At 59.0% G+C, this 24,805-nt stretch overlaps 1 protein-coding gene across 3 annotated transcripts; it reads left to right on the plus strand.

Moving 5' to 3' along the window:
• Positions 1 to 776: 776 nt before the first annotated feature.
• LOC148646502 (serine/threonine-protein kinase MRCK alpha-like) lies at positions 777 to 22,911 on the plus strand. 3 transcript variants are annotated; one of them, XM_088609237.1, is made up of 38 exons: positions 777 to 912; positions 2,350 to 2,630; positions 5,747 to 5,838; positions 6,589 to 6,672; positions 6,768 to 6,863; positions 8,212 to 8,360; positions 8,451 to 8,544; positions 8,787 to 8,987; positions 9,441 to 9,689; positions 9,785 to 9,864; positions 10,201 to 10,277; positions 10,374 to 10,469; positions 10,574 to 10,692; positions 11,306 to 11,548; positions 12,406 to 12,516; positions 12,630 to 12,847; positions 12,947 to 13,049; positions 13,141 to 13,265; positions 13,380 to 13,485; positions 13,784 to 13,932; positions 14,049 to 14,137; positions 14,243 to 14,295; positions 14,515 to 14,619; positions 14,703 to 14,786; positions 14,962 to 15,067; positions 15,156 to 15,280; positions 15,525 to 15,646; positions 15,975 to 16,056; positions 16,628 to 16,844; positions 16,968 to 17,030; positions 17,638 to 17,876; positions 17,961 to 18,318; positions 18,530 to 18,627; positions 18,722 to 18,806; positions 19,696 to 19,813; positions 20,741 to 20,934; positions 21,545 to 21,611; positions 21,692 to 22,911. In XM_088609237.1, the coding sequence occupies exons 2-37, from the start codon at positions 2,453 to 2,455 to the stop codon at positions 21,592 to 21,594; spliced, it is 4,758 nt and encodes a 1,585-aa protein (XP_088465363.1). In that variant the 5' UTR covers positions 777 to 912; positions 2,350 to 2,452; the 3' UTR covers positions 21,595 to 21,611; positions 21,692 to 22,911. The 3 variants fall into 3 exon arrangements, with proteins under 3 accessions (XP_088465363.1, XP_088465362.1, XP_088465365.1); XM_088609236.1 differs by having other exon boundaries at positions 778 to 912; positions 20,741 to 20,946; XM_088609239.1 differs by lacking the exon at positions 14,703 to 14,786 and having other exon boundaries at positions 778 to 912; positions 20,741 to 20,946.
• The last annotated feature ends 1,894 nt before the right edge of the window (positions 22,912 to 24,805 follow it).

Raw genomic sequence — 24,805 nt, forward strand, 5'->3', positions numbered from 1 at the left:
CCCCTTGTGACTGCGCCCCTGGAGGAGGGGCTCCCCAGTCGTTACTGTCTGCTGCCTGTCTTACTGCAGCTACCTTTCTCCCGCAGAGGGCTGCCAAGCCAGTAACCGAGCAGGTGGGTTTTGAACCTGGGCGGGTGTGGCACGGGCCCGGCAGAACCCCGTCTGTTAATTCCTCCCGGTTAGGAGCTCGATGAAGAGCGGAGCTGGGGCTCCGCCCCTCGGGGGAGACGCCAAGCCCAGGTTTCACCAGGCCGGCCGGACGCCGGTAACGAGTGGTTAACTGCTGAAGGGGTTCTGTGGGGGATCTCGATTCTGCAGGACGCCTGCAGTTCTGAATGGATTAGAACAGGACAACATTCTGTGATGTTTAGTTTGGGGGGGGTCACTTTTGAGCTATTGTGTTGCTTTCGAGTCGTTTCATTTTTGGCTTTATTTTGTGTCCATTGGGGGTCTGGACTGGGGGCACACCAGAACCATTTCAACTGGACCTGAACCACTGGACAGGCTCTTCTCCTGGTCTAACAAGACCGGACCTGAACCACCGGTCCAGCTGTCCTGCTGGTCTGACAGGACTGGAACTAAGCCACTCGAACAATAGTGAATGTGAAAATCGATGTGTATGTTTTAATCGGGAGTTTTCACTGCGTTCCTGCGGAAGTGAGGCGGTAGTTGTCCAGGACGGGGGGAAATAGGCGCGCTGTCTCTTTAAGAGCAGCTCGCCCGGTTGCAAAACACCTGGAGAAAAGACGGGAGGGGCCGGCCGCGCCGATTGGCTGAAGGCGCTGTCAATCAAGCGGACCGCCTCCCAGGTAAGTCGGCGGGTGGCGAGACGGAGGAAGCGGAGCAGGAAAACAGGGAGTTTTAAAAAGAGCGCAGCGGGCCCCAAATCGGAGAAAAACAAAAAAATAACAGGTGAGTCGCGTTCCGGGATTAAAGAAAGCGGGAAAAGGAAGGAAAGGGGAAACGATTCCGAGTTTATTTGGGAAGGAATTTCCTGGAGCGCCGCGCCGCGCTGGGAGACGCAGGAATTCCACGGGAAGTCATCACGGATTTTGACAGGAGTCTGAGGAGGATCTCAGCGCCGGAGCTGTGGCCGGGAACCCGCGTAGAGAGGGGTAGAAACAGGGGTACAGAGGGGGAGTGAGGGGCTACAGACGGATAGCGAGTGAGAGAGAGGGGTACAGAGGAGCAGAGAGAGTGATAGAGAGGGGGTTCAGAGGAGCAGAGAGAGTGATAGAGAGGGGGTTCAGAGGGGGAGTGAGGGGTAGAGAGTGGGAGAGAGGGGTACAGAGGGATAGAGAGGAGCAGAGAGAGGGGTAGAGAGTGGGAGAGAGGGGTACAGAGGAGCAGAGAGAGTGATAAAGGGGGTACAGAGGGGGAGTGAGGGGTAGAGAGTGGGAGAGAGGGGTACAGAGGAGCAGAGAGAGTGATAAAGGGGGTACAGAGGGGGAGTGAGGGATAGAGAGTGGGAGAGAGGGGTACAGAGGAGCAGAGAGAGTGATAAAGGGGGTACAGAGGGGGAGTGAGGGATAGAGAGTGGGAGAGAGGGGTACAGAGGAGCAGAGAGAGTGATAGAGAGGGGGTTCAGAGGGGGAGTGAGGGATAGAGAGTGGGAGAGAGGGGTACAGAGGGATAGAGAGGAGCAGAGAGAGGGGTAGAGAGTGGGAGTGAGGGGTAGAGAGTGGGAGAGAGGGGTACAGAGGAGCAGAGAGAGTGATAAAGGGGGTACAGAGGGGGAGTGAGGGATAGAGAGTGGGAGAGAGGGGTACAGAGGAGCAGAGAGAGTGATAAAGAGGGGGTACAGAGGGGGAGTGAGGGATAGAGAGTGGGAGAGAGGGGTACAGAGGAGCAGAGAGAGTGATAGAGAGGGGGTTCAGAGGGGGAGTGAGGGGTAGAGAGTGGGAGAGAGGGGTACAGAGGAGCAGAGAGAGTGATAAAGGGGGTACAGTGGGGGAGTGAGGGATAGAGAGTGGGAGAGAGGGGCAGAGAGAGGGGTACAGAGGAGCAGAGAGAGTGATAAAGGGGGTACAGAGGGGGAGTGAGGGATAGAGAGTGGGAGAGAGGGGTACAGAGGGATAGAGAGAGTGATAAAGGGGGTACAGAGGGGGAGTGAGGGGTACAGAGGGATAGAGAGAGTGATAAAGGGGGTACAGAGGGGGAGTGAGCGATACAGAGTGGGAGAGAGGAGTACAGAGGAGCAGAGAGAGGGGTACAGAGGGGTAGAGAGGGAGAGAGGGAGAGGGGTACAGAGGGGCACAGATGGGCAGCGCTGGCTCACTCCTGGCCCGGAGGGAGGTTCTCGTGTTTAAAGGGGAGCCCCTTCAGTCTGGATTCCTCTTCTGCCCCCAGCGCCCAGCTCCCCGAGACCCTGGGAATGACCCCCTGACCCCTGGCCGCTCGCTGACCACTCGGACCCGTGTCTCCCCCTGCCCTGCCCGGCGCCGCGGTGCGGATGGCGGCCGAGGAGCGCCTGCGGCGGCTGGAGGCGCTGGTGGCCGGCGGGCCGCAGCAGGACGGGCCGGTGCTGAGTGTGGAGGCGCTGCTGGACCTGCTGCTCTGCCTGCACCTGGAGTGCACGAGCACCGCAGCGCTGCGGAGAGAGAAGAACGTGCAGGACTTCCTGGAGTGGAGTGAGTGTGTGTGTTAGCGTCACTGTCCGATTGTGCATCACTGTGTGTCCTGTCCTGCAGTGGGGTGTTACTGGAATGCTGTAGTCCTGTGTTGCTGTGATGCTGCAGTGGGGTGTTACTGGAATGCTGTAGTCCTCAGCAGTCTGATCCGCTCCAGGTGTGACAGTGCTGTCAGACTCCCAGTGTGCAGCAGTCTGATCCGCTCCAGGTGTGACAGTGCTGTCAGACTCCCAGTGTGCAGCAGTCTGATCCGCTCCAGGTGTGACAGTGCTGTCAGTCAGACTCCCAGTGTGCAGCAGTCTGATCCGCTCCAGGTGTGACAGTGCTGTCAGACTCCCAGTGTGCAGCAGTCTGATCCGCTCCAGGTGTGACAGTGCTGTCAGTCAGACTCCCAGTGCGCAGCAGTCTGATCCGCTCCAGGTGTGACAGTGCTGTCAGTCAGACTCCCAGTGCGCAGCAGTCTGATCCGCTCCAGGTGTGACAGTGCTGTCAGTCTTGTTCAAATTAACATTTACCCTAGTAAACATGTTCGTTATTTGAACTCCACCTGTCTGGTTATGCAAATGTACTCAAAGCAGTGAGCCAGGAATCCGCAGTGTGTGCTCAAGCTGTGGTGAGGCCTGGACTGGATCACAGTGCTCTGCAGTGGGAGCCCGAGTGGCAGCGCTGTGATCCCTGGAGTGGGTCTCCAGCTGCACGAGATGGGTGATCTGGGTGATCCAGGATTCTGGGTTCGAAAGGTGTTGGGCTTGGGGTGAGGGGAATGGGGCTACGGGACAGGGATCTGGGGTGCAGGTTTGTAGGGATTGATTCACTGGAACAGGTCAGGGGTGTGGGGTGCGAGTCAGGGCTGTGGGGAGGTGCAGCAGGTGGGGTACAGGAGTAGGTGTGGTTCAGAGGGAGTGAGGTATCGGGCTGGAGTTTGGGGCATGGGTAGTGGGGTTCGAGTATGGGGTTCAGGTGTGCGGTGGAAGTGTGGGACTGGGGTACAGGTCTGGGGTGCAGGGAATAGGGGTACTGGGCTGGGGTTTGGTTCACAATGTGGGGTACAGGGCTGGGTTTGGGGCACAGGGAGTGGGGTACAGAATTGGGGTGCAGGGAGTGGGATACAAGACTGGGGTTTGGGGCTGGTTTGCATTCTCCAGCTGAGCTGCATCTCTGAAAACACTCAGCGCTCTCCGAGTGGGTGGAGTAACAGCGAGACCCACACGCACACACACTCTCACTGCCAGGGGGCGGGGCCTGCGTGCTGCTCGTGTTTGGAATAGCAGAGCCTGCTGGGACAGGTCCGTCCTGCCCTCACACCGGGAGCAGCACAGCAAGGGCCTGGGATCAGGGAACAGAGCACGCTGCCCGGATGGGATTTAGCATGTAGTGGGTCTCGGGATCCTATCCTGCTGTTTCCTGAAGGAAGCAGGTACAAGGGGCAGCAGGGAGCTCACTGCCTCAGCCTGTCCACCACTCTGACCACAGTGTAGACCAGGTCACTGCCACAGCCTGTCCACCACTCTGACCACAGTGTAGACCAGGTCACTGCCACAGCCTGTCCACCACTCTGACCACAGTGTAGACCAGGTCACTGCCACAGCCTGTCCACCACTCTGACCACAGTGTAGACCAGCTCACTGCCACAGCTGCACGAATCACACACAGTGAGCAGATTCCTGCTTTACTCCACTGGGCTCTGTACTGTACTGTACTGTGCTTTCACCCTGATCTCACTGGGCTCTACTGCAATGTACTGTGCTTTTACCCCGATCTCACTGGGCTTTGCAAGGACTGAGTGTGGGAGGGAGAGAAGGAAAGAGGGAGCGAGGCAGCGTGCCGACAGAGGGGAGCGATGATGTCACTGGCTCTGTCTGGACACGCCTCTGAGCTGAGGGATACAGGGATACAGGAGGAAGAACAGAGAGAAAGATCAAAACAAACTCATTCCTCTCCCTGTGACAATCGCCCAGTCAGGCCCACATTCTGGATACTGTCAGTGTGTGTGTGCGAGTGAGCCCCTATACTGTACTGTCAGTGTGTGTGTGTTTGTGAGCCCCTGTACTGTACTGTATTGTCTGTGAGTGTGAGTGTGAGTGAGCCCCTATACTGTACTGTCAGTGTGTGTTTGTGTGTGAGTGAGCCCCTATACTGTACTGTCAGTGTGTGTGTGTGTTTGTGAGCCCCTGTACTGTACTGTACTGTACTGTCAGTGTGTGTGTGAGTGAGCCCCTATACTGTACTGTCAGTGTGTGTTTGTGTGTGAGTGAGCCCCTATACTGTACTGTCAGTGTGTGTGTGAGTGAGCCCCTATACTGTACTGTCAGTGTGTGTTTGTGTGGGTGTGAGCCCCTATACTGTACTGTCAGTGTGTGTTTGTGTGGGTGTGAGCCCCTATACTGTACTGTCAGTGTGTGTTTGTGTGGGTGTGAGCCCCTATACTGTACTGTCAGTGTGTGTTTGTGTGGGTGTGAGCCCCTGTACTGTACTGTCAGTGTGTGTTTGTGTGGGTGTGAGCCCCTGTACTGTACTGTCAGTGTGTGTTTGTGTGGGTGTGAGCCCCTATACTGTACTGTCAGTGTGTGTTTGTGTGGGTGTGAGCCCCTATACTGTACTGTCAGTGTGTGTTTGTGTGGGTGTGAGCCCCTGTACTGGGACTGTGCACACTCCCTGCAGTCTGTGTGTGTTTGTGTGTGCACGCACACACCCTGCAGTGTCACTGTGCGTGTCGCAGGAGTGAGCGCTCACTGAAGGAATGCTGCTATTCAGGTTTCAGGGTGGAACCCGGTGGAACAGAGATGCAGAGCAGGACACAGGGCGGCGAGAGGAGAAAGTGTTACAGCCCAGAGTCGAAAACCAATCCAGAATGTCAGGTGGCGACAAGCGAGAGGCCAGTTACTGCATCCACCTCGTTCGCCTGACGAGTTATTTTAGCCCAGAGACTTTTCCAGCTGTTTCTTGAAAGGACACCTGGGTATGAGCTTCAGCAGCATGGCTGGGCAGCTTGTTCCACACTACCACCACCCTTTGTGCAAAGAAGTGTAGAGAAAAGAGATGTACCGTCCCCTCAACAGTAAACGCACACAACAGGACAGTACCGTGCATGATGAAGTGTTTCTCCCCACCTCCAGGCCAGCCGTTTGTGTCCCGGGTCCGAGAGCTCAGGCTTCACCGCGAGGACTTTGATATCCTCAAGGTCATCGGGAGAGGGGCGTTCGGCGAGGTGAGAGCTCGTTCATCGCCTCGTTCCGCCTGCCCGTCTTCCACTCCGGATGTCCTGAGACACCCCTCTGTGTATGTGGGCCCTGGGGTACAGAGGACACCCCCTCTGTGTCTGTGGGCCCCGGGGTACAGAGGACACCCCCTTTGTGTCTGTGGGCCCTGGGGTATAGAGGACACCCCTCTGTGTATGTGGGCCCTGGGGTACAGAGGACACCCCCTCCGTGTCTGTGGGCCCTGGGGTACAGAGCGCACCCCTCTGTGTCTGTGGGCTCTGGGGTACAGAGGACACCCCCTCTGTGTCTGCGGGCCCTGGGGTACAGAGGACACCCCCTCCGTGTCTGTGGGCCCTGGGGTACAGAGCGCACCCCTCTGTGTCTGTGGGCTCTGGGGTACAGAGGACACCCCCTCTGTGTCTGTGGGCCCTGGGGTACAGAGGACACTCCCTCTGTGTCTGTGGGAGCTGGGGTACAGAGGACACCCCTCTGTGTCTGTGGGAGCTGGGGTACAGAGGACACTCCCTCTGTGTCTGTGGGAGCTGGGGTACAGAGGACACCCCTCTGTGTCTGTGGGCGCTGGGGTACAGAGGACACCCCTCTGTGTCTGTGGGAGCTGGGGTACAGAGGACACCCCTCTGTCTGTGGGCGCTGGGGTACAGAGGACACCCCTCTGTGTCTGTGGGCGCTGGGGTGCAGAGGACACCCCCCTGTCTGTGGGCGCTGGGTATAACGCAGTCCTGCTGTCTGTGTGCCAGGTGGCCGTTGTCAAGCTGAAGGACACGGAGCGTGTCTTCGCGATGAAGATCCTGCACAAGTGGGAGATGATCAAGCGCGCCGACGTGAGTCTTCCTCTCCGCTCTGCTCGGGCCGCCCTGCGCCTGCAAGCAAGGTGGGGCGCGATGACCCCGTCTCTGTCTCTGTCTCTGTCTCGCAGACGGCGTGTTTTCGGGAGGAGAGGGACGTGCTGGTGAAGGGGGACAACCAGTGGATCACGACGCTGCACTACGCCTTCCAGGACGACAAGTACCTGGTGAGGGGGAGGAAGGGGGAGGCGGGGAGCTTTCTTTCATGTTTGTTTTTGTCATTTTCCTCTGTCACAGACGCTGACGTTAAACATCTCAGACTTCCCCTTTTCCTCTCCTCCTCCTCTCTCTCCTCTCAGTACCTAGTGATGGGCTCCTCTCTCTCTCCTCTCAGTACCTAGTGATGGGCTCCTCTCTCTCCTCTCAGTACCTAGTGATGGGCTCCTCTCTCTCCTCTCAGTACCTAGTGATGGGCTCCTCTCTCTTCTCTCAGTACCTAGTGATGGGCTCCTCTCTCTCCTCTCAGTACCTAGTGATGGGCTCCTCTCTCTTCTCTCAGTACCTAGTGATGGGCTCGTCTCTCTCCTCTCAGTACCTAGTGATGGGCTCCTCTCTCTCCTCCCAGTACCTAGTGATGGGCTCCTCTCTCTCCTCTCAGTACCTAGTGATGGGCTCCTCTCTCTCTCCCCCTCAGTACCTAGTGATGGGCTCCTCTCTCTCCTCTCAGTACCTAGTGATGGGCTCCTCTCTCTCTCCCCCTCAGTACCTAGTGATGGGCTCCTCTCTCTCTCGCCCTCAGTACCTAGTGATGGGCTCCTCTCTCTCCTCTCAGTACCTAGTGATGGGCTCCTCTCTCTCCTCTCAGTACCTAGTGATGGGCTCCTCTCTCTCTCCCCCTCAGTACCTAGTGATGGGCTCCTCTCTCTCCTCTCAGTACCTAGTGATGGGCTCCTCTCTCTCCTCTCAGTACCTACTGATGGGCTCCTCTCTCTCTCCCCCTCAGGACCTAGTGATGGGCTCCTCTCTCTTCTCTCAGTACCTAGTGATGGGCTCCTCTCTCTCCTCTCAGTACCTAGTGATGGGCTCCTCTCTCTCCTCTCAGTACCTAGTGATGGGCTCCTCTCTCTCCTCTCAGTACCTAGTGATGGGCTCCTCTCTCTTCTCTCAGTACCTAGTGATGGGCTCCTCTCTCTCCTCTCAGTACCTAGTGATGGGCTCCTCTCTCTCTCTCCCCCTCAGTACCTAGTGATGGGCTCCTCTCTCTCCTCTCAGTACCTAGTGATGGGCTCCTCTCTCTCCTCTCAGTACCTAGTGATGGGCTCCTCTCTCTCCTCTCAGTACCTAGTGATGGGCTCCTCTCTCTCCCCTCAGTACCTAGTGATGGGCTCCTCTCTCTCCTCTCAGTACCTAGTGATGGGCTCCTCTCTCTCCTCTCAGTACCTAGTGATGGGCTCCTCTCTCTCCTCTCAGTACCTAGTGATGGGCTCCTCTCTCTCTCCCCCTCAGTACCTAGTGATGGGCTCCTCTCTCTCCTCTCAGTACCTAGTGATGGGCTCCTCTCTCTCTCCCCCTCAGTACCTAGTGATGGACTACTATGTGGGAGGAGACCTCCTCACTCTGCTCAGTAAGTTTGAGGACCGCCTGCCGGAGGAGATGGCCCGGTTCTACCTGGCAGAGATGGTTCTGGCGATCCACTCCGTGCACCAGCGGGGCTACGTGCACAGGTGAGGCCTGTCCTGTGGTGACCCAGCCCTGCAGTGGAGCGGCGCCGTGCCCCAGTGACGCGTGTAATAACACAGCACTGCCCCCCTCAGGGACATCAAGCCCGACAACGTGCTGATCGACATGAACGGACACATCCGGCTGGCGGACTTCGGCTCCTGTCTGCGGCTGGGCAGCGACGGGAAGGTGGGTGACCGGCTGTGGGGGGATTTCAGGGGATTTAGGGAATCGGAGGAGGGATCAGGAAGCAGGTGGCAAGATTTTCATGTTCTGACGTTAGAACAAATGAATAAAGATTTTGATCATCACGGCACGAGACAGTTTGGGGAAGTAAATTAAGCCGGGAGACTGCACTACTGGCAGGCCTGTGTTAACCTTTCACCCCTGACCTCTGATCTGTGAACCCCGGACCCCCCCCCTCCAACCAGGTGCAGTCATCGGTCGCCGTGGGAACCCCGGACTACATCTCCCCCGAGATCCTGCAGGCGATGGAGGATGGCAGGGGGCGCTATGGCACGGAGTGCGACTGGTGGTCTCTGGGGGTGTGCATGTACGAGCTGCTCTTCGGGGAGACGCCCTTCTACGCCGAGTCGCTGCTGGAGACCTACAGCAAGATCATGAACCACAAGGTGAGGGGTCAGGGGGCTCCAGCGAGGGTCGGGGGGCGCCAGAGAGGGGGTTGGGGGGGAGAGTTTAAAGGAGGTTAGAGAGATGGTTGGGGCTAAAAAGAGGGGTGGAGTTAAAGATGGGAGGAGTTAGCAAGAGAGGGTGGGACTAAAAGGGGGTGGGGTTAGAGATGGGAGGAGTTAGCGGTACAGAGGGTGGGGCTAGAGAGAGGGTGTTGGGGGGTTAGATAGGGATGGGGGTTAGAGACAGGGGAGAGATGGGAGGGGAGGGTCAAGGGAGGGGTGGAGGAGGAGGAGGAGGTGGAGGACCCCAGTGTGTGATCTCCTGTCCCAGCCTGTGGGACGGCGTGTGAGCCTCCCTAATAATAAGGTCTCATTTTTTATCCATGTCTACAAATGTTTGGGGTTAACTGTTTCTGCTTTGGCAACATTGTCTGCCCCCCCCGCCTCCACCAGGAGCATCTCAAGTTCCCCTCTGATGTCACCGACGTGTCCGCTGAGGCCAAGGACCTGATTGGCCAGCTGATCTGTGACCATGACAGCCGACTGGGCCAGAACGGTATCCAGGATTTCCGGGATCACCCATTCTTCCAGGGGATCAAGTGGGATCGCATCCGATCCAGCACCCCCCCACACATCCCGGATGTCAGCAGCCCAGCAGACACCTCAAACTTTGATGTGGACGACGAGTCGCTGAAGAACCCAGTCAGTAACCCCAGCACTCCGTCTGAGCCTTTGCCTGTCTGTCTGTCCATCCGTCTGTCTCTCTGTCTGAGCCTCTGTCCATCTGTCTGTTGCAGGAGACTCTCCCACCCTCCTCCCACAGCTCCTTTTCTGGGAATCAGCTGCCCTTCGTGGGATTTACCTTCACCTCCAACTGGTACAGTATCGCCACCTCTCTCTCATCTTCACCACAGCCTGCTGCAGCATCACCACCCCTGTCATCTTCACCACTGTCATCTACAGCATCACCACCCCTGTCATCTTCACCACTGTCATCTACAGCATCACCACCCCTGTCATCTTCACCACTGTCATCTACAGCATCACCACCTCTCTCTCATCTTCACCACTGCCTGCTACAGCATCACCACCCCTGTCATCTTCACCACAGCCTGCTACAGCATCACCACCCCTCTCTTACCTTCACCTCTGCCTGCTGCAGTATCACCACCCCTCTCTCACTCTCCCTCTCTGTCTGCCTCTCTGTTCTCAGCTGTCTGTCGGACCGGGGCTGCCTGAGGGTGGCAGCAGGGAGTGAGGGACCCTCTGTGAAGACAGACGCACCCCAGGGTGAGAGGGGGAGGATATCGGGGCGACTGTGTGTGTGCCTGTGAGTAGGACGACACCGGGATGTGTCAGTACCTGAACTCTGTCTGTCTGTCCCAGAGTCCATGCTGCCCTGCCCTGTCCCACGCAGTGACTCTGCACCCGAGCTGCAGGGGCTGAGAGAGGAGGTGGACAAGCTGCGCAGGAGACTGGCCGGTACGCGCCGACCGCCTGACTGCACCCGGGTGAGGTCAGTGTCCTCGAGTCCGCCTGGAGTCCACATTCCCACGCCCCCCTCTCTCCCTCTCCCTCCCTCCCAGAGGCAGCAGCGGAGGGCGGTGAGACAGCCAGGCGGCGCGGTGAGGACGAGGCCCAGCAGCTGCGCTCTCTGGAGTCCCAGCTGCGCGCAGTCCAGCAGGAGAGGGACTCCCTCAGCACGGTCAGAGGGGAAAGGGGGGTGGAGACAGTGGGGACAGGGGGGAGAGGGGGAGAGGGGTGGGGTAGGAATGGAAGGGGGGAGGGGACAGAGGGAGGGGGAGGGGACAGGTGGAATGGGCGGGACAGAGGGAGGGGGAGGGGGGACAAACAGTGTGGGTGGGGCAGGGCAGGGGAGGGGCAGGGGGAATTGGCGGGGCAGAGGGAGGGGGAGGGGACAGACAGTGTGGGTGGGGCAGACAGAGGGGGAAGGGACAGACAGTGTGGGTGGGGCAGACAGAGGGGGAGGGGACAGACAGTGTGGACGGGGCAGGGGGAGGGGACAGACAGTGAGGGCGGGGTAGGGAAGGGGCAGGTGGAATGGGTGGGGCAGAGGGAGGGGGCAGGTGGAATGGGTGGAGCAGAGGGAGGGGGCAGGTGGAATGGGTGGAGCAGAGGGAGGGGGCAGGTGGAATGGGTGGAGCAGAGGGAGGGGGAGGGGACAGATGGAGTAGGCGGGGCAGAGGGAGGGGGGAAGGGAGGTGACACAGAGGATGGGGACAGAGAGTGGGGCAGGAGCCGAACGGCAGAGGAGAGGGGGAGTCTCCGGCCTGTCCCTCACCCTGCCCGTGCCCCAGGAGCTGACGGAGTCCCGGGCGAAGCTGCAGTCCCAGGCGGCGGAGCTGCGGGAGGCGCTGGCGAGGCAGCAGCAGGCCCAGCGCGAGGCGCAGGAGGCGGAGGAGAGGCAGGCAGAGGCCCGGGCCCACCGGCAGCGCCAGGCCCGGCAGCTCCGCGAGCGCGACGAGGAGATGGAGGCCCTGTCGGCCCGGCTGGAGGCCGCGCGGCAGGAGCTGCGCCGCACAGAGAGGGCCAGGAAGGAGGTGAGCGAGAGGGCGGGCCACTAACGACAGGAAGGCACCCCCGTCCCACCCTGATCTCCCTGGGCTCTACTCCTGTACTGAGCTTTCACCCTGATCTCCCTGGGCTCTACTCCTGTACTGTGCTTTTACCCTGATCTCACTGGGCTCTGCTGCGCTGTACTGAGCTTTTACCCTGATCTCACTGGGCTCTGCTGCGCTGTACTGTGCTTTTACCCTGATCTCACTGGGCTCTACTCCTGTACTGAGCTTTTACCCTGATCTCACTGGGCTCTACTGCGCTGTACTGTGCTTTTACCCTGATCTCACTGGGCTCTACTGCGCTGTACTGTGCTTTTACCCTGATCTCACTGGGCTCTACTGTGCTGTACTGTGCTTTTACCCTGATCTCACTGGGCTCTGCTGCGCTGTACTGTGCTTTTACCCTGATCTCACTGGGCTCTGCTGCGCTGTACTGTGCTTTTACCTTTATTTTGCTGGGCTTTACTGAGGTCTACTGTGCTTTTACCCTGATCTCACTGGGCTCTACTGCGCTGTACTGCGCTTTTACCCTGATCTCACTGGGCTCTACTGCGCTGTACTGTGCTTTTACCCTGATCTCACTGGGCTCTACTGCGCTGTACTTTGCTTTTACCCTGATCTCACTGGGCTCTACTGCGCTGTACTGTGCTTTTACCCTGATCTCACTGGGCTCTGCTGCGCTGTACTGTGCTTTTACCTTTATTTTGCTGGGCTCTACTGCGCTGTACTGTGCTTTTACCCTGATCTCCCTGGGCTCTACTGCACTGTACTGTGCTTTTACCCTGATCTCGCTGGGCTGGGCTGAGCCTGTCTAAGCGTGCCTGTGTGTCTGTGCCCAGCTGGAGCTGGAGTGCGAGAGCAGCCTGTCAGAGGTCAGCCAGCAGAAGAAGCTGAGAGAGAGAACAGAGCAGTACTGCAAGGAGCTGGAGGAGGAGCTGCAGGGCCTGAAGGTACAGCCGCGTGTCTGCCGGCCTGCTCCTCTTCCCTGGAAGGTCAGGGCTCCGGCCCTCCGCCCTGCCGGTCTTACTCGCTGTCTGTGTTCGTCTCGCTATCCTGCTGACAGAAGACACCCGGTCTGGCCCATGGCTCCGCTGACGCGGGGGGCGGGGCCACGCAGGAGCTGTCCCGCCTCCGGGCGGAGCTGGAGCGCAAGGGGGCGGAGCAGGAGGCGGAGCTCAAGAGCCGGCAGCGCCAGCTGCGGGAGCGGGAGGAGCAGCAGGGGGCGCTGGAGAGCGAGCTGGCAGCGCTGCGGGAGAAGCTGGAGACGGCGCGCGCCCGGAGGTACGGGCCTGGCGAGAGCCGGGGGGGGGGCACTGGGAGAGGGGCAGAGCCGGGCCGTGTGTGACCGCGCCCCTGCCTGTGTGTGTGTGTGTGTCTCAGCCTGCAGGACCAGGAGGCCCTGGCGGAGCTGAGGGGGGCGGCGGAGCGAGAGAAGAGCTTGCTGAGGGAGGAGGGCAGGAGGCTGGGCGCCGAGCTGGAGCAGGTGAGCTGGAGCCACACCCCCTGCCCGCCCGCCGGCCCCGCCCCCGGCCCTCCGGCTCTCACCCCTCCCCCGGCTCTCTGTCGCCCTCTAGCTGACGGAGGAGGTGATGCGGCTCAGGGTGGCGAACAGACAGCAGGAGGAGGAGCTGAAGACCCTGAGCGGGAGGAGTCAGTCTGTGTCCCACTGGGAGGACCAGATCACTGACATCCTGCAGTGGTGAGAGAGGGGTACAGAAGGGAAGACAGAGGGGGACAGGGGGTGGACAGGGGTACAGAGAGGGGGCGCGTGCCCGTCTGAGTGTCGGAGTGAGGACGCTGTCTGTGTCCTCAGGGTCAACGATGAGAAGGAGTCCAGGACGTACCTGCAGGCTCTCACCACGCGCCTCACGGAGGAGATGGAGGGACTCAAGGCGTCTGACCGCGCCACAGCCAGACAGGTACCACAGCTCCCAGTGCACCTGCGACACTGCACACCTGCACACTGCAATACTGCACACCAGCATCCCTGCATCCCTGCAACACTGCATCCCTGCAACACTGCACACCTGCAACACTGCACACCTGCAACACTACACACCTGCACTCTGTGACACTGTGACACTGCACACCAGCATCCCTGCAAACTGCACACCTGCATCCCTGCACACCTGCAACACTGCACACCTGCACCACCACTCCTCCAGTACATTCCGGTACAGCCCAGTACGGCCCGGCACAGCTCAGCCCCTCTCTCAGGACAGCCAGTGGAAGGCGCGCAGGCTGCTGAAGACGGAGGCGTCGGCCAGGCTGGAGCTGCAGTCGGCGCTGGAGGCCGAGCTGAGGGCCAAGCAGAGCCTGCAGCAGGAGCTGAGCACGCTGAAGGCAGCCAGCCTTAGCACAGAGAGGTAAGGACCTGCCACCACCTGCCCCTCCTGTCTGACACTGTCTGTCCGTCTGTCTCTCACCCTGTCCCTGTCTGTCTCTCTCTCACCCTGTCCCTCTCTCGGTCTGTCTGTCTCAGCAAGCTGCAGGAGGTAGAGGAACAGAACACGGAGCTGAGAGCAGATGTGGAGAGACTGAAGAAGGAGATTAAATCGCTGCCCGTTTCAGGTCTGGCTGTCAATCACAGCTCCTGTCCCCGAGCTCCTGTCCCTGTGTGTGGTGTGTCTGTCCCTGAGCTCCTGTCTCTGAGCTCCTGCTGTGATTTCTCTCCAGATCTCAGAGGAAGAGATTCCATTGTAACACTGATGCCTCTTTCTCCTGTGGAGGTGAGTCTGTACCCCAGGGGTGTCTATACACTGTGTCCAGTAAGAGCCTGTACCCCAGGGGTGTCTGTACAGTGTGCTCAGTAAGAGCCTGACTCCAGGGGTGTCTGTACAGGTGTCCAGTAAGAGCCTGTACCCCAGGGGTGTCTGTACAGGTGTCCAGTAAGAGCCTGTACCCCAGGGGTGTCTGTACAGGTGTACAGTATATGTCTGTCTCCACAGAACAACTCCATCAGTTTTTCGGGGTTCTCCGGTGCGCCGCCCCAGCTGCAGAGAGCGAGTGTTGACGGTGCCCCCCGCCAGGAGCCTGGCAGCGCTAAAGCAGACGTGAGTCCCAGCGACCCGACAGCCCCCCGTCTCGCTGAGTCCGCTCTCCGTCGCCCCGATAACCCCCGCTGTGTCTTCCTCAGGCCCGGAGTCGCTCCTCCCCCCCGCCAGCGTCCCCGGCGAGGCCCCCGCAGTACCCCTCCGGGCCAGCAGGGGGCGAGCCCAAGGTGCGAGCAGCAGCGCCTGAGCCTGGGAGCCGCAGGAGCCCAGAGCCCCGAGGAGAGGCCAGCGCTAGAGTTGTGTTTGAAGCTGTTACAGCGCTCCTGACCTTAATAATGACAGCTCTGTCCTTCCCTGCCCCCCTCTCTGTCTGTCCTTCTCTCTCCGCCCCCCTCTGTCCAGCCCACGCCGCACCAGTTCAAGGTGAAGTCCTTCTCCTGCCCCACGAAGTGCAGCCGCTGCACCTCCCTGCTGGTGGGACTGGTGCGACAGGGCCTGCAGTGCGACGGTGAGGGTCCGGGGGTCTGGGGGGCTCGGGGCAGCGCAGTCGGGCACACCCGGGGCGGTGCTAACCCCTCTGTCTCTCCCCCCTGCAGCGTGTGGGTACGCCTGTCACGTGACCTGCGCCAACAGCGCCACCATCTGTCCCGACACCAACGCAAAACCGCTGGGGGTCGACCCTGTCCGGGGCACCGGCACGGCCTTCACCGGGCACCTGTCTGTGAGTCAGTGTGTGTGTGTGTGTCTGTGTGCCACTGTGTGTGGGAGTCTGTCTGCCAGTCATGTGTGTCCATTAGTCAGTGTGCCAGCGTGTGTGTGTCTTTCTGCCAGCCAGTGAGTCAGTGTGCCAGTGTGTCTGAGTCTGCCAGTCTGCCCATCAGTCTGCCAGTCTGCAAGTCTGTGTCTCCCAGTCAGTCTGGGGGTCTGTCTGCCAGACTGTGAGCCTGCCTGTCTCTCTGCCCCAGGTGCCCAGGCCCGCGGGCGTCAGGAAGGGGTGGCAGCGCTGCTTTGCTGCAGTCAGTGACTTCAGGCTCTTCCTGTTCGACTCCCCCCCCAGCCCAGGGGGGCTGCAGGTCGTTGACATAAGGTCAGGGGTCAGTTTACTGGAGTGTGTTCGTCTCCCACAGTCTTGCTCTTTCTGTCATATTTATCATGTATTTCTCACACCTGTGCACAGCCTGTACTGTGTTTTTACCCTGATCTCACTTGGCTCTACTGCACTGGTCTGTGCTTTTACCCTGATCTCACTTGGCTCTACTGCACTGTACTGTGTTTTTACCCTGATCTCACTTGGCTCTACTGCACTGGACTGTGCTTTTACCCTGATCTCCCTGGGCTGTATTGGACTATACTCTAGTATTGCTGTTCTGTGTATTGTAGTATAAACATAGTGAACCACAGTTTGCTGTTTGCAGGGATCCTAACTTCTCGGTGAGCTCTGTCCTGGCGGCGGATGTCATTCATGCCAACAAGAGAGACGTTCCCTGTATCTTCAGAGTGAGTCAAGACAGAGCTGAGCGCATCCCACATTCATGAATTCACATTCCCCCAGTGCAGTGTGACCCCCCAGCCCTGACCCCACTGGACACCCCAGTGCAGTGTGACCCCCCCAGCCCTGACCCCACTGGACACCCCAGTGCAGTGTGACCCCCCCAGCCCTGACCCCGCTGGACACCCCAGTGCAGTGTGACCCCCAGCCCTGACCCCACTGGACACCCCAGTGCAGTGTGACCCCCAGCCCTGACCCCACTGGACACCCCAGTGCAGTGTGACCCCCAGCCCTGACCCCACTGGACACCCCAGTGCAGTGTGACCCCCAGCCCTGACCCCACTGGACACCCCAGTGCAGTGTGACCCCCAGCCCTGACCCCACTGGACACCCCAGTGCAGTGTGACCCCCCAGCCCTGACCCCACTAGACACCCCAGTGCAGTGTGACCCCCCAGCCCTGACCCCACTGGACACCCCAGTGCAGTGTGACCCCCAGCCCTGACCCCACTGGACACCCCAGAGAGGAGCCTGGTCTGCAGGAGCCGTGATGTCTCCGTCTCTCCCTCCCTTCCTGCCAGGTCACATCCTCCCAGCTGACGGCTCCGCCCACCACCCAGGCCGTGCTGCTATTGGCCGAGAGCGAGGCGGAGAAGTCCCGGTGGGAGGCGGTCCTCACGGAGCTGCACGGCCTGGCCAAGAAGCACCGCCTCCCTCCCCGCAGCGTTCTCCTGCCCCGCGAGGCCTACGACTCCGCCCTCCCCTTCATCCGCTCCGCCCAGTCGGCAGCCATCATTGGTGAGACACGCCCCAGGGACATCAGTCTCTCAGGGGACCCCTCTGTCTGGTGAAATCGCACAGTGGGGCAGTGTGAACATCCCGGTGAGCTGTGAGCTGATGCAGCCTGTCTTGTGTCTGTAGATCGTGGACGCGTCGCCCTGGGCACAGAGGAAGCCCTCTACGTCATTGACGTCACAAGCAATGGTGAGTGCACCCTCACACACCCCGGACTGATCTATCCCACCGTCTTTTCTCTTTGCACCCTTTGCACTGGCCTGTCTCTCTTTCCTCACTGCACTGTCTCTCTGTGCTGCTGCTCAGAGCTCTCCTCACCACCCTGTCTCACTGATCTTTTGTTCAGCACTCTCCTCGCCACCCTGTCTCACTGATCTTTTGTTCAGCACTCTCCTCACCACCCTGTCTCACTGATCTTTTGTTCAGCACTCTCCCCGCCACTGTCTCGCTCATCTGTTGCTCAGCGCTCCTCTCGCCGCCCTGTCTCGCTCATCTGTTGCTCAGCTCTCCTCACGCCGCCCTGTCTCGCTCATCTGTTGCTCAGCGCTCCTCTCGCCGCCCTGTCTCGCTCATCTGTTGCTCAGCTCTCCTCACGCCGCCCTGTCTCGCTCATCTGTTGCTCAGCGCTCCTCTCGCCGCCCTGTCTCGCTCATCTGTTGCTCAGCGCTCCTCTCGCCGCCCTGTCTCGCTCATCTGCTGCTCAGCGCTCCTCTCGCCGCCCTGTCTCCCCGTGCTGCTGTGGACACGCGTCTCGTTCAGTCGCTCTCTGGTTCTCTCCCCCCTGTCCCCCTCTCAGAGATCGTGCAGCTGGCCGAGTGCAAACGCGTGGTGCAGGTGGAGGTGGTGGGCGGCGCCGAGTGCGTGGCCGTGCTGTGTGGGCGGAGCCGCTCGGTGAGGCTGTTCACGTGGGACGAGCTCAAGGACCCGGACTGCGGGGGCTCCAAGCTGCCCGACACCCGCGGGGTCACCGTGCTGGCGCAGGGCAGCCTGGCTCAGGGCACCCAGCCCTGCCTGTGCGTGGCCATCAAGAGACAGGTGCCTGGACCCCACAGCACCGCCACCGCGCCCCTGCCCGCCCCCACGCCTCTCTGACGCGGCCTCTCCCTCTCTGTCGCCCAGGTGCTGTGCTACCGGCTGGCCCCCGGCGCCCCGCGCTGCGCCAGACTCTGCGAGGTGCAGGCGCCGGCCCCCGTGCAGTGGCTGGGGGTGTTCGGGGACCGGCTGTGTGTGGGGTACCCCTCCGGGTTCTCTCTGTACTCTCTGGTCAAGGAGGTCCCCCCTGTGGCCCTGCTGAGCCCCGAGGACCCCTCCCTCCTGCCCCTCCCCCAGCCCCCCGCCCCCGACGCCCTGTGCGCGGTCGAGATCGCCCGGAACGAGCTGCTGCTGTGCTTCGCCAGCGTGGGGCTGTACGTGGACTGCAGGGGGCGCCGCGCTCGCCACAGGGAGCTGATGTGGCCCAGCCTGCTGACGCACTGCTGTGAGTGAGAACACGGGAGCAGGGGGTAGCTACTGGTTCCACACTCCCGCCACCCTTGGTGTAAAGAGGTGCCTCCTGCTCTGTTGTTAAAGCCCTTTACTGACTGACAGGCTCAGTCCTGGCTCCAGGCTCAGACACACTGATTCGCACTGCTGGGCTTGCTTTGACAGCGTCTCCCTTCACCTCTCTCATCCCTTGTGTCTCGCTGCAGGTTACAGCGCCCCCTACCTGTTGGCGTACAGTGAGAGCGGCATCCATGTGTTCGATGTGAAGAGCATGGAGTGGGTCCAGACCATCGCAGTCCAGAAAGTGAGAATAGCCTTCCAGTGCCCAAGGGCTCCCCAGTGTCTCTCTCTCTGTCCACCTGTCCCCACTAACAGTCTCTCTGCCCGTCTGTCCTCAGCCCCGCCCCCTCAACACTGACGGCTCCCTCACTCTCTTCAGCACTGAGCCAGCCAGGCTGGTGTACCTGCGCAGCAGGGACGCAGGTAAGCTCTGTTCTTACTGCTGGAGACCCACTGGACTGTAGTACTGTATAACCGCACTGTGAGACACACTGGACTGTAGTACTGTATAACTGCACTGTGAGACACACTGGACTGTAGTACTGTATAACTGCACTGTGAGACCCACTGGACTGTAGTACTGTATAACTGCACTGTGAGACACACTGGACTGTAGTACTGTATAACTGCACTGTGAGACACACTGGACTGTAGTACTGTATAACTGCACTGCTGGAGACACACTGGACTGTAGTACTGTATAACTGCACTGCTGGAGACACACTGGACTGTAGTACTGTATAACTGCACTGTGAGACACACTGGACTGTAGTACTGTATAACCGCACTGTGAGACACACTGGACTGTAGTACTGTATAACTGCACTGTGAGACACACTGGACTGTAGTACTGTATAACTGCACTGCTGGAGACACACTGGACTGTAGTACTGTATAACTGCACTGCTGGAGACACACTGGACTGTAGTACTGTATAACTGCACTGTGAGACACACTGGACTGTAGTACTGTATAACCGCACTGTGAGACCCACTGGACTGTAGTACTGTATAACCGCACTGTGAGACACACTGGACTGTAGTACTGTATAACTGCACTGTGAGACACACTGGACTGTAGTACTGTATAACTGCACTGTGAGACACACTGGACTGTAGTACTGTATAACTGCACTGCTGGAGACACACTGGACTGTAGTACTGTATAACTGCACTGTGAGACCCACTGGACTGTAGTACTGTATAACTGCACTGTGAGACACACTGGACTGTAGTACTGTATAACTGCACTGTGAGACACACTGGACTATAGTACTGTATAACTGCACTGTCCTGTACTTGTGTCTCTGCAGAGGAGGAGTTTGCTATTCCAGAGACGAAGGTAAACAGCCACAGGCAGCTGCAGCGAACAAAGTCCAAGAGGAAATTCAACTTCGGCCTCTCAGAGGAGCAGAGAGCTGAGCAGCGCAGGTAAATACTGGAGTGTCCAGTCAGAGTGTGTATGAACCCCTCTCTCTCTCAGTGTGTCTGTATGAACCCCTCTCTCTCTCAGTGAGTGTTAATGTACTGTCCAGTCAGTGTCTGTATGAACCCCTCTCTCTCTCAGTGAGTGTTAATGTACTGGAGTGTCCAGTCAGTGTGTCTGTATGAACCCCTCTCTCTCTCAGTGCAGTGTTAATGTACTGGAGTGTCCAGTCAGTGTGTCTGTATTAACCCCTCTCTCTCTCAGTGCAGTGTTAATGTACTGGAGTGTCCAGTCAGTGTGTCTGTATGAACCCCTCTCTCTCTCTCAGTGCAGTGTTCATGTACTGGAGTGTCCAGTCAGTGTGTCTGTATGAACCCCTCTCTCTCTCAGTGAGTGTTAATGTACTGGAGTGTCCAGTCAGTGTCTGTATGAACCCCTCTCTCTCTCAGTGAGTGTTAATGTACTGGAGTGTCCAGTCAGTGTGTGTATTAACCCACACTGCAGCCATATCACTCTGCAACTCACAACTGGCAGCCCACTGGAGCTCAGCAGTGTGAGCCTAGTCTCACCCTGCGGTCTGTGTGGGTCCTAATGCTCCAGTATAGTGACGGGGACACTAGACTGTAAAAAGGCGCCGTCAATCAGATGAGACATAAAACCGAGGTCCTGACTCTCTGGTCATTAAAAGAGCAGGGGTGTTACCCCAGTGTCCTGGCCAGATTCCCCCCTGGTCTCTACCCCTCATGGCCTCCTAAGAACCCCCCTCTCTGAACTGGCTCCATCGCTCTGCTCTCCTCCCCACTGAGAGCTGGGGTGAGGGGAGCGGACTGGCGCCTCACCCAGGTGGGGGTACACACTGCTGGGGGTGGAGGGGCTGTATGAGTGTAAGCAATGATTACTATTATAATGATTACAACCCCTCTGTCTCTCAGGGTGATGATGAGAGACCCGTCTCTGCGCTCCAAGCTCATCTCCAACCCCACTAACTTCAGCCACCTGGTCCACGTCGGGCCCGGGGTGGAGGTCCCGGGGACCGTGGGGGACCCCCGTGCGGCCCCAGTCCCGCATCGTCCCCGCAGCGCCACAGAGTCGCAGCGCCCCCTGTCGGCCGAGACGCAGCGTCTGCGTGAGCACCGCGGTAAGAGGCGCGTGGCGCCGGTAAACACACACACACACACACACACACACACACGCACACACACACACTGGTGCAGCCTGGCTGAGACGACACGGGTCTGCAGTGGGGATTCAGGTCTTAATGATTAATATAGCGCCTTTCAGGCTAAAGCATTGCAACGCACTTCATATATAGGACAGGACTCACTTCACCCCTGAGTGACAGCGGTCCCCCTGGGAGACAGACACACACACACACACACACACACATTCTGACCAGGGGTGTTGTGACGATCTGCTGCACCAGGGGCACTATGGGGGGGGGTAGGAAGGGTACACTGATCCAGACTGCAGTGGGGTCACACTCCTGCTCTTCCTGATGCCCCGGGTTCGATCACGAGCTCCCAGCACAGTGTCCGCAGGAGAAGAGCGCCCCCGACTGGGCTACCGGCACCCCCCCGACAGCAGCCCCTGGGTCTTCCTCTGTCGGGGGCCTGGCCGCGCGCGGACCCCTGTGCTGGTCTCGCCCAAAAGCAGGGAAACGGCCGCCAGGGGGCCCAGCTCTCCCGAGTCCGACTGTGTGGCGTTTCTGAGCTGAACCCGTGTCTCTCTGCCCGCAGAGAAGCGCCAGTCGCACGGCTCGCTGTCCGACGACCTGCTCGCGGAGTGAGGCGCCGGCGCCGCGCGGTGAGTCTCCTCCCGGCCCCCTCCTCCTCCTCTCCCTCCTCTCTCCCCCAGCCCTCTCTCATCGCTGCTCTCTCTCACAGCCGGAACCGGGGCCCACAGCACCATCTCTCTGCACCAGCGCCGGGAACCGGGACCGGCTGTTCGCGGACTCGCCACCAGGGGGCGCCCGGGGCGCGGCTCTCCGCTCCAGCTCGCCGCTCGATTTGATGAAAACGCTGTTTTTAGTTTTTTTTTATGACTGTTCTTAGGATTGTTCTTCGTTTAGGATCTTTAAAACGGCCAAGTGCAATGGTGTGGACTCCAGGAACACATAGTCCTTGTTACTTTTATTAAAGAAAACAGGAATGCAGGAAGCATTAACAAATGGGTTTTATATTTTTAAATCTTGTGTGTGTTTTAGGTGCCAGGGCATTTGCGGTTATGTTACTGATGTAAAAAAAAATGCTATTGCTGTTGTGAGACAGGAAACATGATCCAAACGGGACCCCGAGCCTCATGAGTCGGTTCACTCTCCAGTAAACTGACCCTTTGACATCCCTGCTGGGAGCACTGGGCGCCACTGGGCTGTGTGGTGATTTCTCCACACACAACATCACAGACACTGTCCTGCGCTTTTACCCTGATCTCACTGGGCTCTGCTGTACAGAGCTTTTACCCTGATCTCACTGGGCTTTTTACTGCCCTGTAACGTGCTTTTACCCTGATCTCACTGGGCTTTACTGCGCTGTACTGTGCTTTTACCCTGATCTCACTGGGCTTAAGTCACAGGGAGCAGAGAGACAAGGAGATCACAGTCAAGTCACAGAGAGCTCACAGTGTAGTGACAGGGAGCAGAGACACAGAGAGCTCACAGTGTAGTGACAGGGAGCAGAGACACAGCTCACAGTGTAGTGACAGGGAGCAGAGACACAAGGGGGTCACAGTAAAGTTACAGGAGTAGAAATGGGGTCACAGTAAAGTTACAGGAGTAGAAACAGAGGGGGGTCTTCCTGCAATTTCTTCCCTCTTGCCTTGACTTCATTTCAGCAAAATGCTGTGTTTTGCGCAAAGTGTGCCTTACTTCCACAGTACCAGTTCAGGTATATGAATTCAATTAAACTGTTATAAATGCGATATTTTGTAGGGCGTTGGGGGGGGGGATTTAAATATTTTCAATATACATTTTTATCTATTTATGATGTTTTACCTTTTTGCCTTTTTTGTAACCAAGTGGTTGTATCTGTTCTGTGTGGGTGTGGCTGTCGGGCTGGGCTGTGCGCTGAGCTCGGGGGGATTTATAAATGAGTGTTGAAAGACAGAAGGCTTGTGTTGTCTCTCCTGGTCTCAGCGGTGCTCCGGAATCCTGTGCTTCTATTTCCTGGGAGCGTGATTACCCTGCAACCCAAGATCCTCACGGTCAAACAAGGGGCTGTCTTCAGCACTGCCATCGGAACGCCGCCCAGAGGACACGAGTGGCAGCTACAGAGAAGTGCATTCTCCAGGAAGAGCAGGAGGCTCCTCTTTACACAGAGAGTAGCGGGTGAATGGAACAGGCCGTGGTGTTGAAGCCGATGCGCTGGCTGGAAAGGCTGGGCAGGATCCTGGGACGATTTATCTCCACTCTTTCATCGTGTCCCGCTGGTTGATCAGAGCGATCAGTTCTCTGCTCCTGCCCTCCCCCGATCGGTGTCACGGATCTGCTCTGGGAGGAGCTGAGAAGATTGAAATCCGAGAGTGACCTGGGTTCGGTGAGAGGGGGAGTGTGGGGCGCAGGTCCGGGCCTGTCCGGGTCGGCTGGTTTCCCGGAGTGTGGGGCGCAGGTCCGGGCCTGTCCGGGTCGGCTGGGCCCGGGAGTGTGGGGCGCAGGTCCGGGCCTGTCCGGCTCAGGAGACGGTCTCCGCGCTCAGACAGTGACTCTCCGAGCCCCCAGAGCCGGTGATCTCAATCTCCCAGACAAAGCAAAACAGGAGACCAGCCGGCCGTGCCCTCTCCCTGCTCCGTGCATCCCGTATTCCCGGACTCGCCTCCGAGCTGCTGTTTCTCCGAATCCCAGCCTGTCAGGGGCCCGTGGGGGGGGGGTACTGTGTAGATCGCAGTGCTGTGGGGTCACAGGAGCCCAGACTGAACCCCAGATCGCTGCACTGGGGCTCTGGTCGGGGTCACGTCACCGAGGGGAATCCAGACAGCGCAGGGCTCCGCCCACTTCGAACCGGGGACCTAGCCCCTGCTCCTCTCTACGAGCTCGGCAAAGCTGCGCCCCCAGTTTCAGTCACAGGAACGTGAGACAGCAGGGGAGAGTGAGTCCTGCCGATGGACTCCTGGTGGAAAAGGAAACCAGGAGGACAGGAGGTGGGGTGGTTCAGGTCCGGTCTTGTCAGACCAGGAGGACAGGAGGTCCAGTGGTTCAGGTCCGGTCTTGTCAGACCGAGAGGACAGCTGGTCCGGTGGTTCAGGTCCGGTCTTGTCAGACGAGGGGGACAGGAGGTGGGGTGGTTCAGATCCGGTCTCTTCAGACCAGGAGGACAGGAGGTCCAGTGGTTCAGGTCCAGTCTTGTCAGACGAGGGGGACAGGAGGTGGGGTGGTTCAGGTCCGGTCTCGTCAGACGAGGGGGACAGGAGGTCCGGTGGTTCAGGTCCAGTCTTGTCAGACCGAGAGGACAGCTGGTCCAGTGGTTCAGGTCCGGTCTCGTCAGACGAGGGGGACAGGAGGTGGGGTGGGTCAGGTCCGGTCTTGTCAGACGAGGGGGACAGGAGGTCCGGTGGTTCAGGTCCTGTCAGACCAGTGCCGCTGCAGTCAGAGCTGTTTCTTGGCCGCCAGCCTGTTCCCACAGAGCAGGGGGTTAATGACAAACACATGTCCAGCTGTTTGAGGGGGCGCGGTTTCCACTGCGCTGCTCACTTCCAGGGGTGCACGACCCCCTCCTGTCACTGGGTTTCCTTCATGAGAAACTGCCTGCAGCTCCCCCAAATGAGAGACTGAACCCTTATACCAGGACACCCCTGTACCCCAAATTTAGATACTGAACCCCTGGTATACCAGGACACCACTATACCCCAGAATGAGATCAGACTACTGCGCACTGGGAGTCTGACTGACAGCACTGTCACACCTGGAGCGGATCAGACTGCTGCGCACTGGGAGTCTGACAGCACTGTCACACCTGGAGCGGATCAGACTGCTGCACACTGGGAGTCTGACAGCACTGTCACACCTG

Source organism: Lepisosteus platostomus, chromosome 16 (genome assembly GCF_059453375.1).
Source record: "Lepisosteus platostomus isolate fLepPlt1 chromosome 16, fLepPlt1.hap1, whole genome shotgun sequence".
NCBI lineage: Eukaryota > Metazoa > Chordata > Actinopteri > Semionotiformes > Lepisosteidae > Lepisosteus > Lepisosteus platostomus.

Excerpts from the sequence above, each read along its gene's own strand:
- LOC148646502 (XM_088609236.1), top strand. The coding sequence starts at position 2,453 with ATGGCGGCCGAGGAGCGCCTGCGGCGGCTGGAGGCGCTGGTGGCCGGC. Across the intron at positions 12,517-12,629 it reads AGGAGCTGCAGGGCCTGAAG|AAGACACCCGGTCTGGCCCA; the intron begins GTACAGCCGCGT and ends TCCTGCTGACAG. Across the intron at positions 15,647-15,974 it reads CTGCAGGTCGTTGACATAAG|GGATCCTAACTTCTCGGTGA; the intron begins GTCAGGGGTCAG and ends TGCTGTTTGCAG.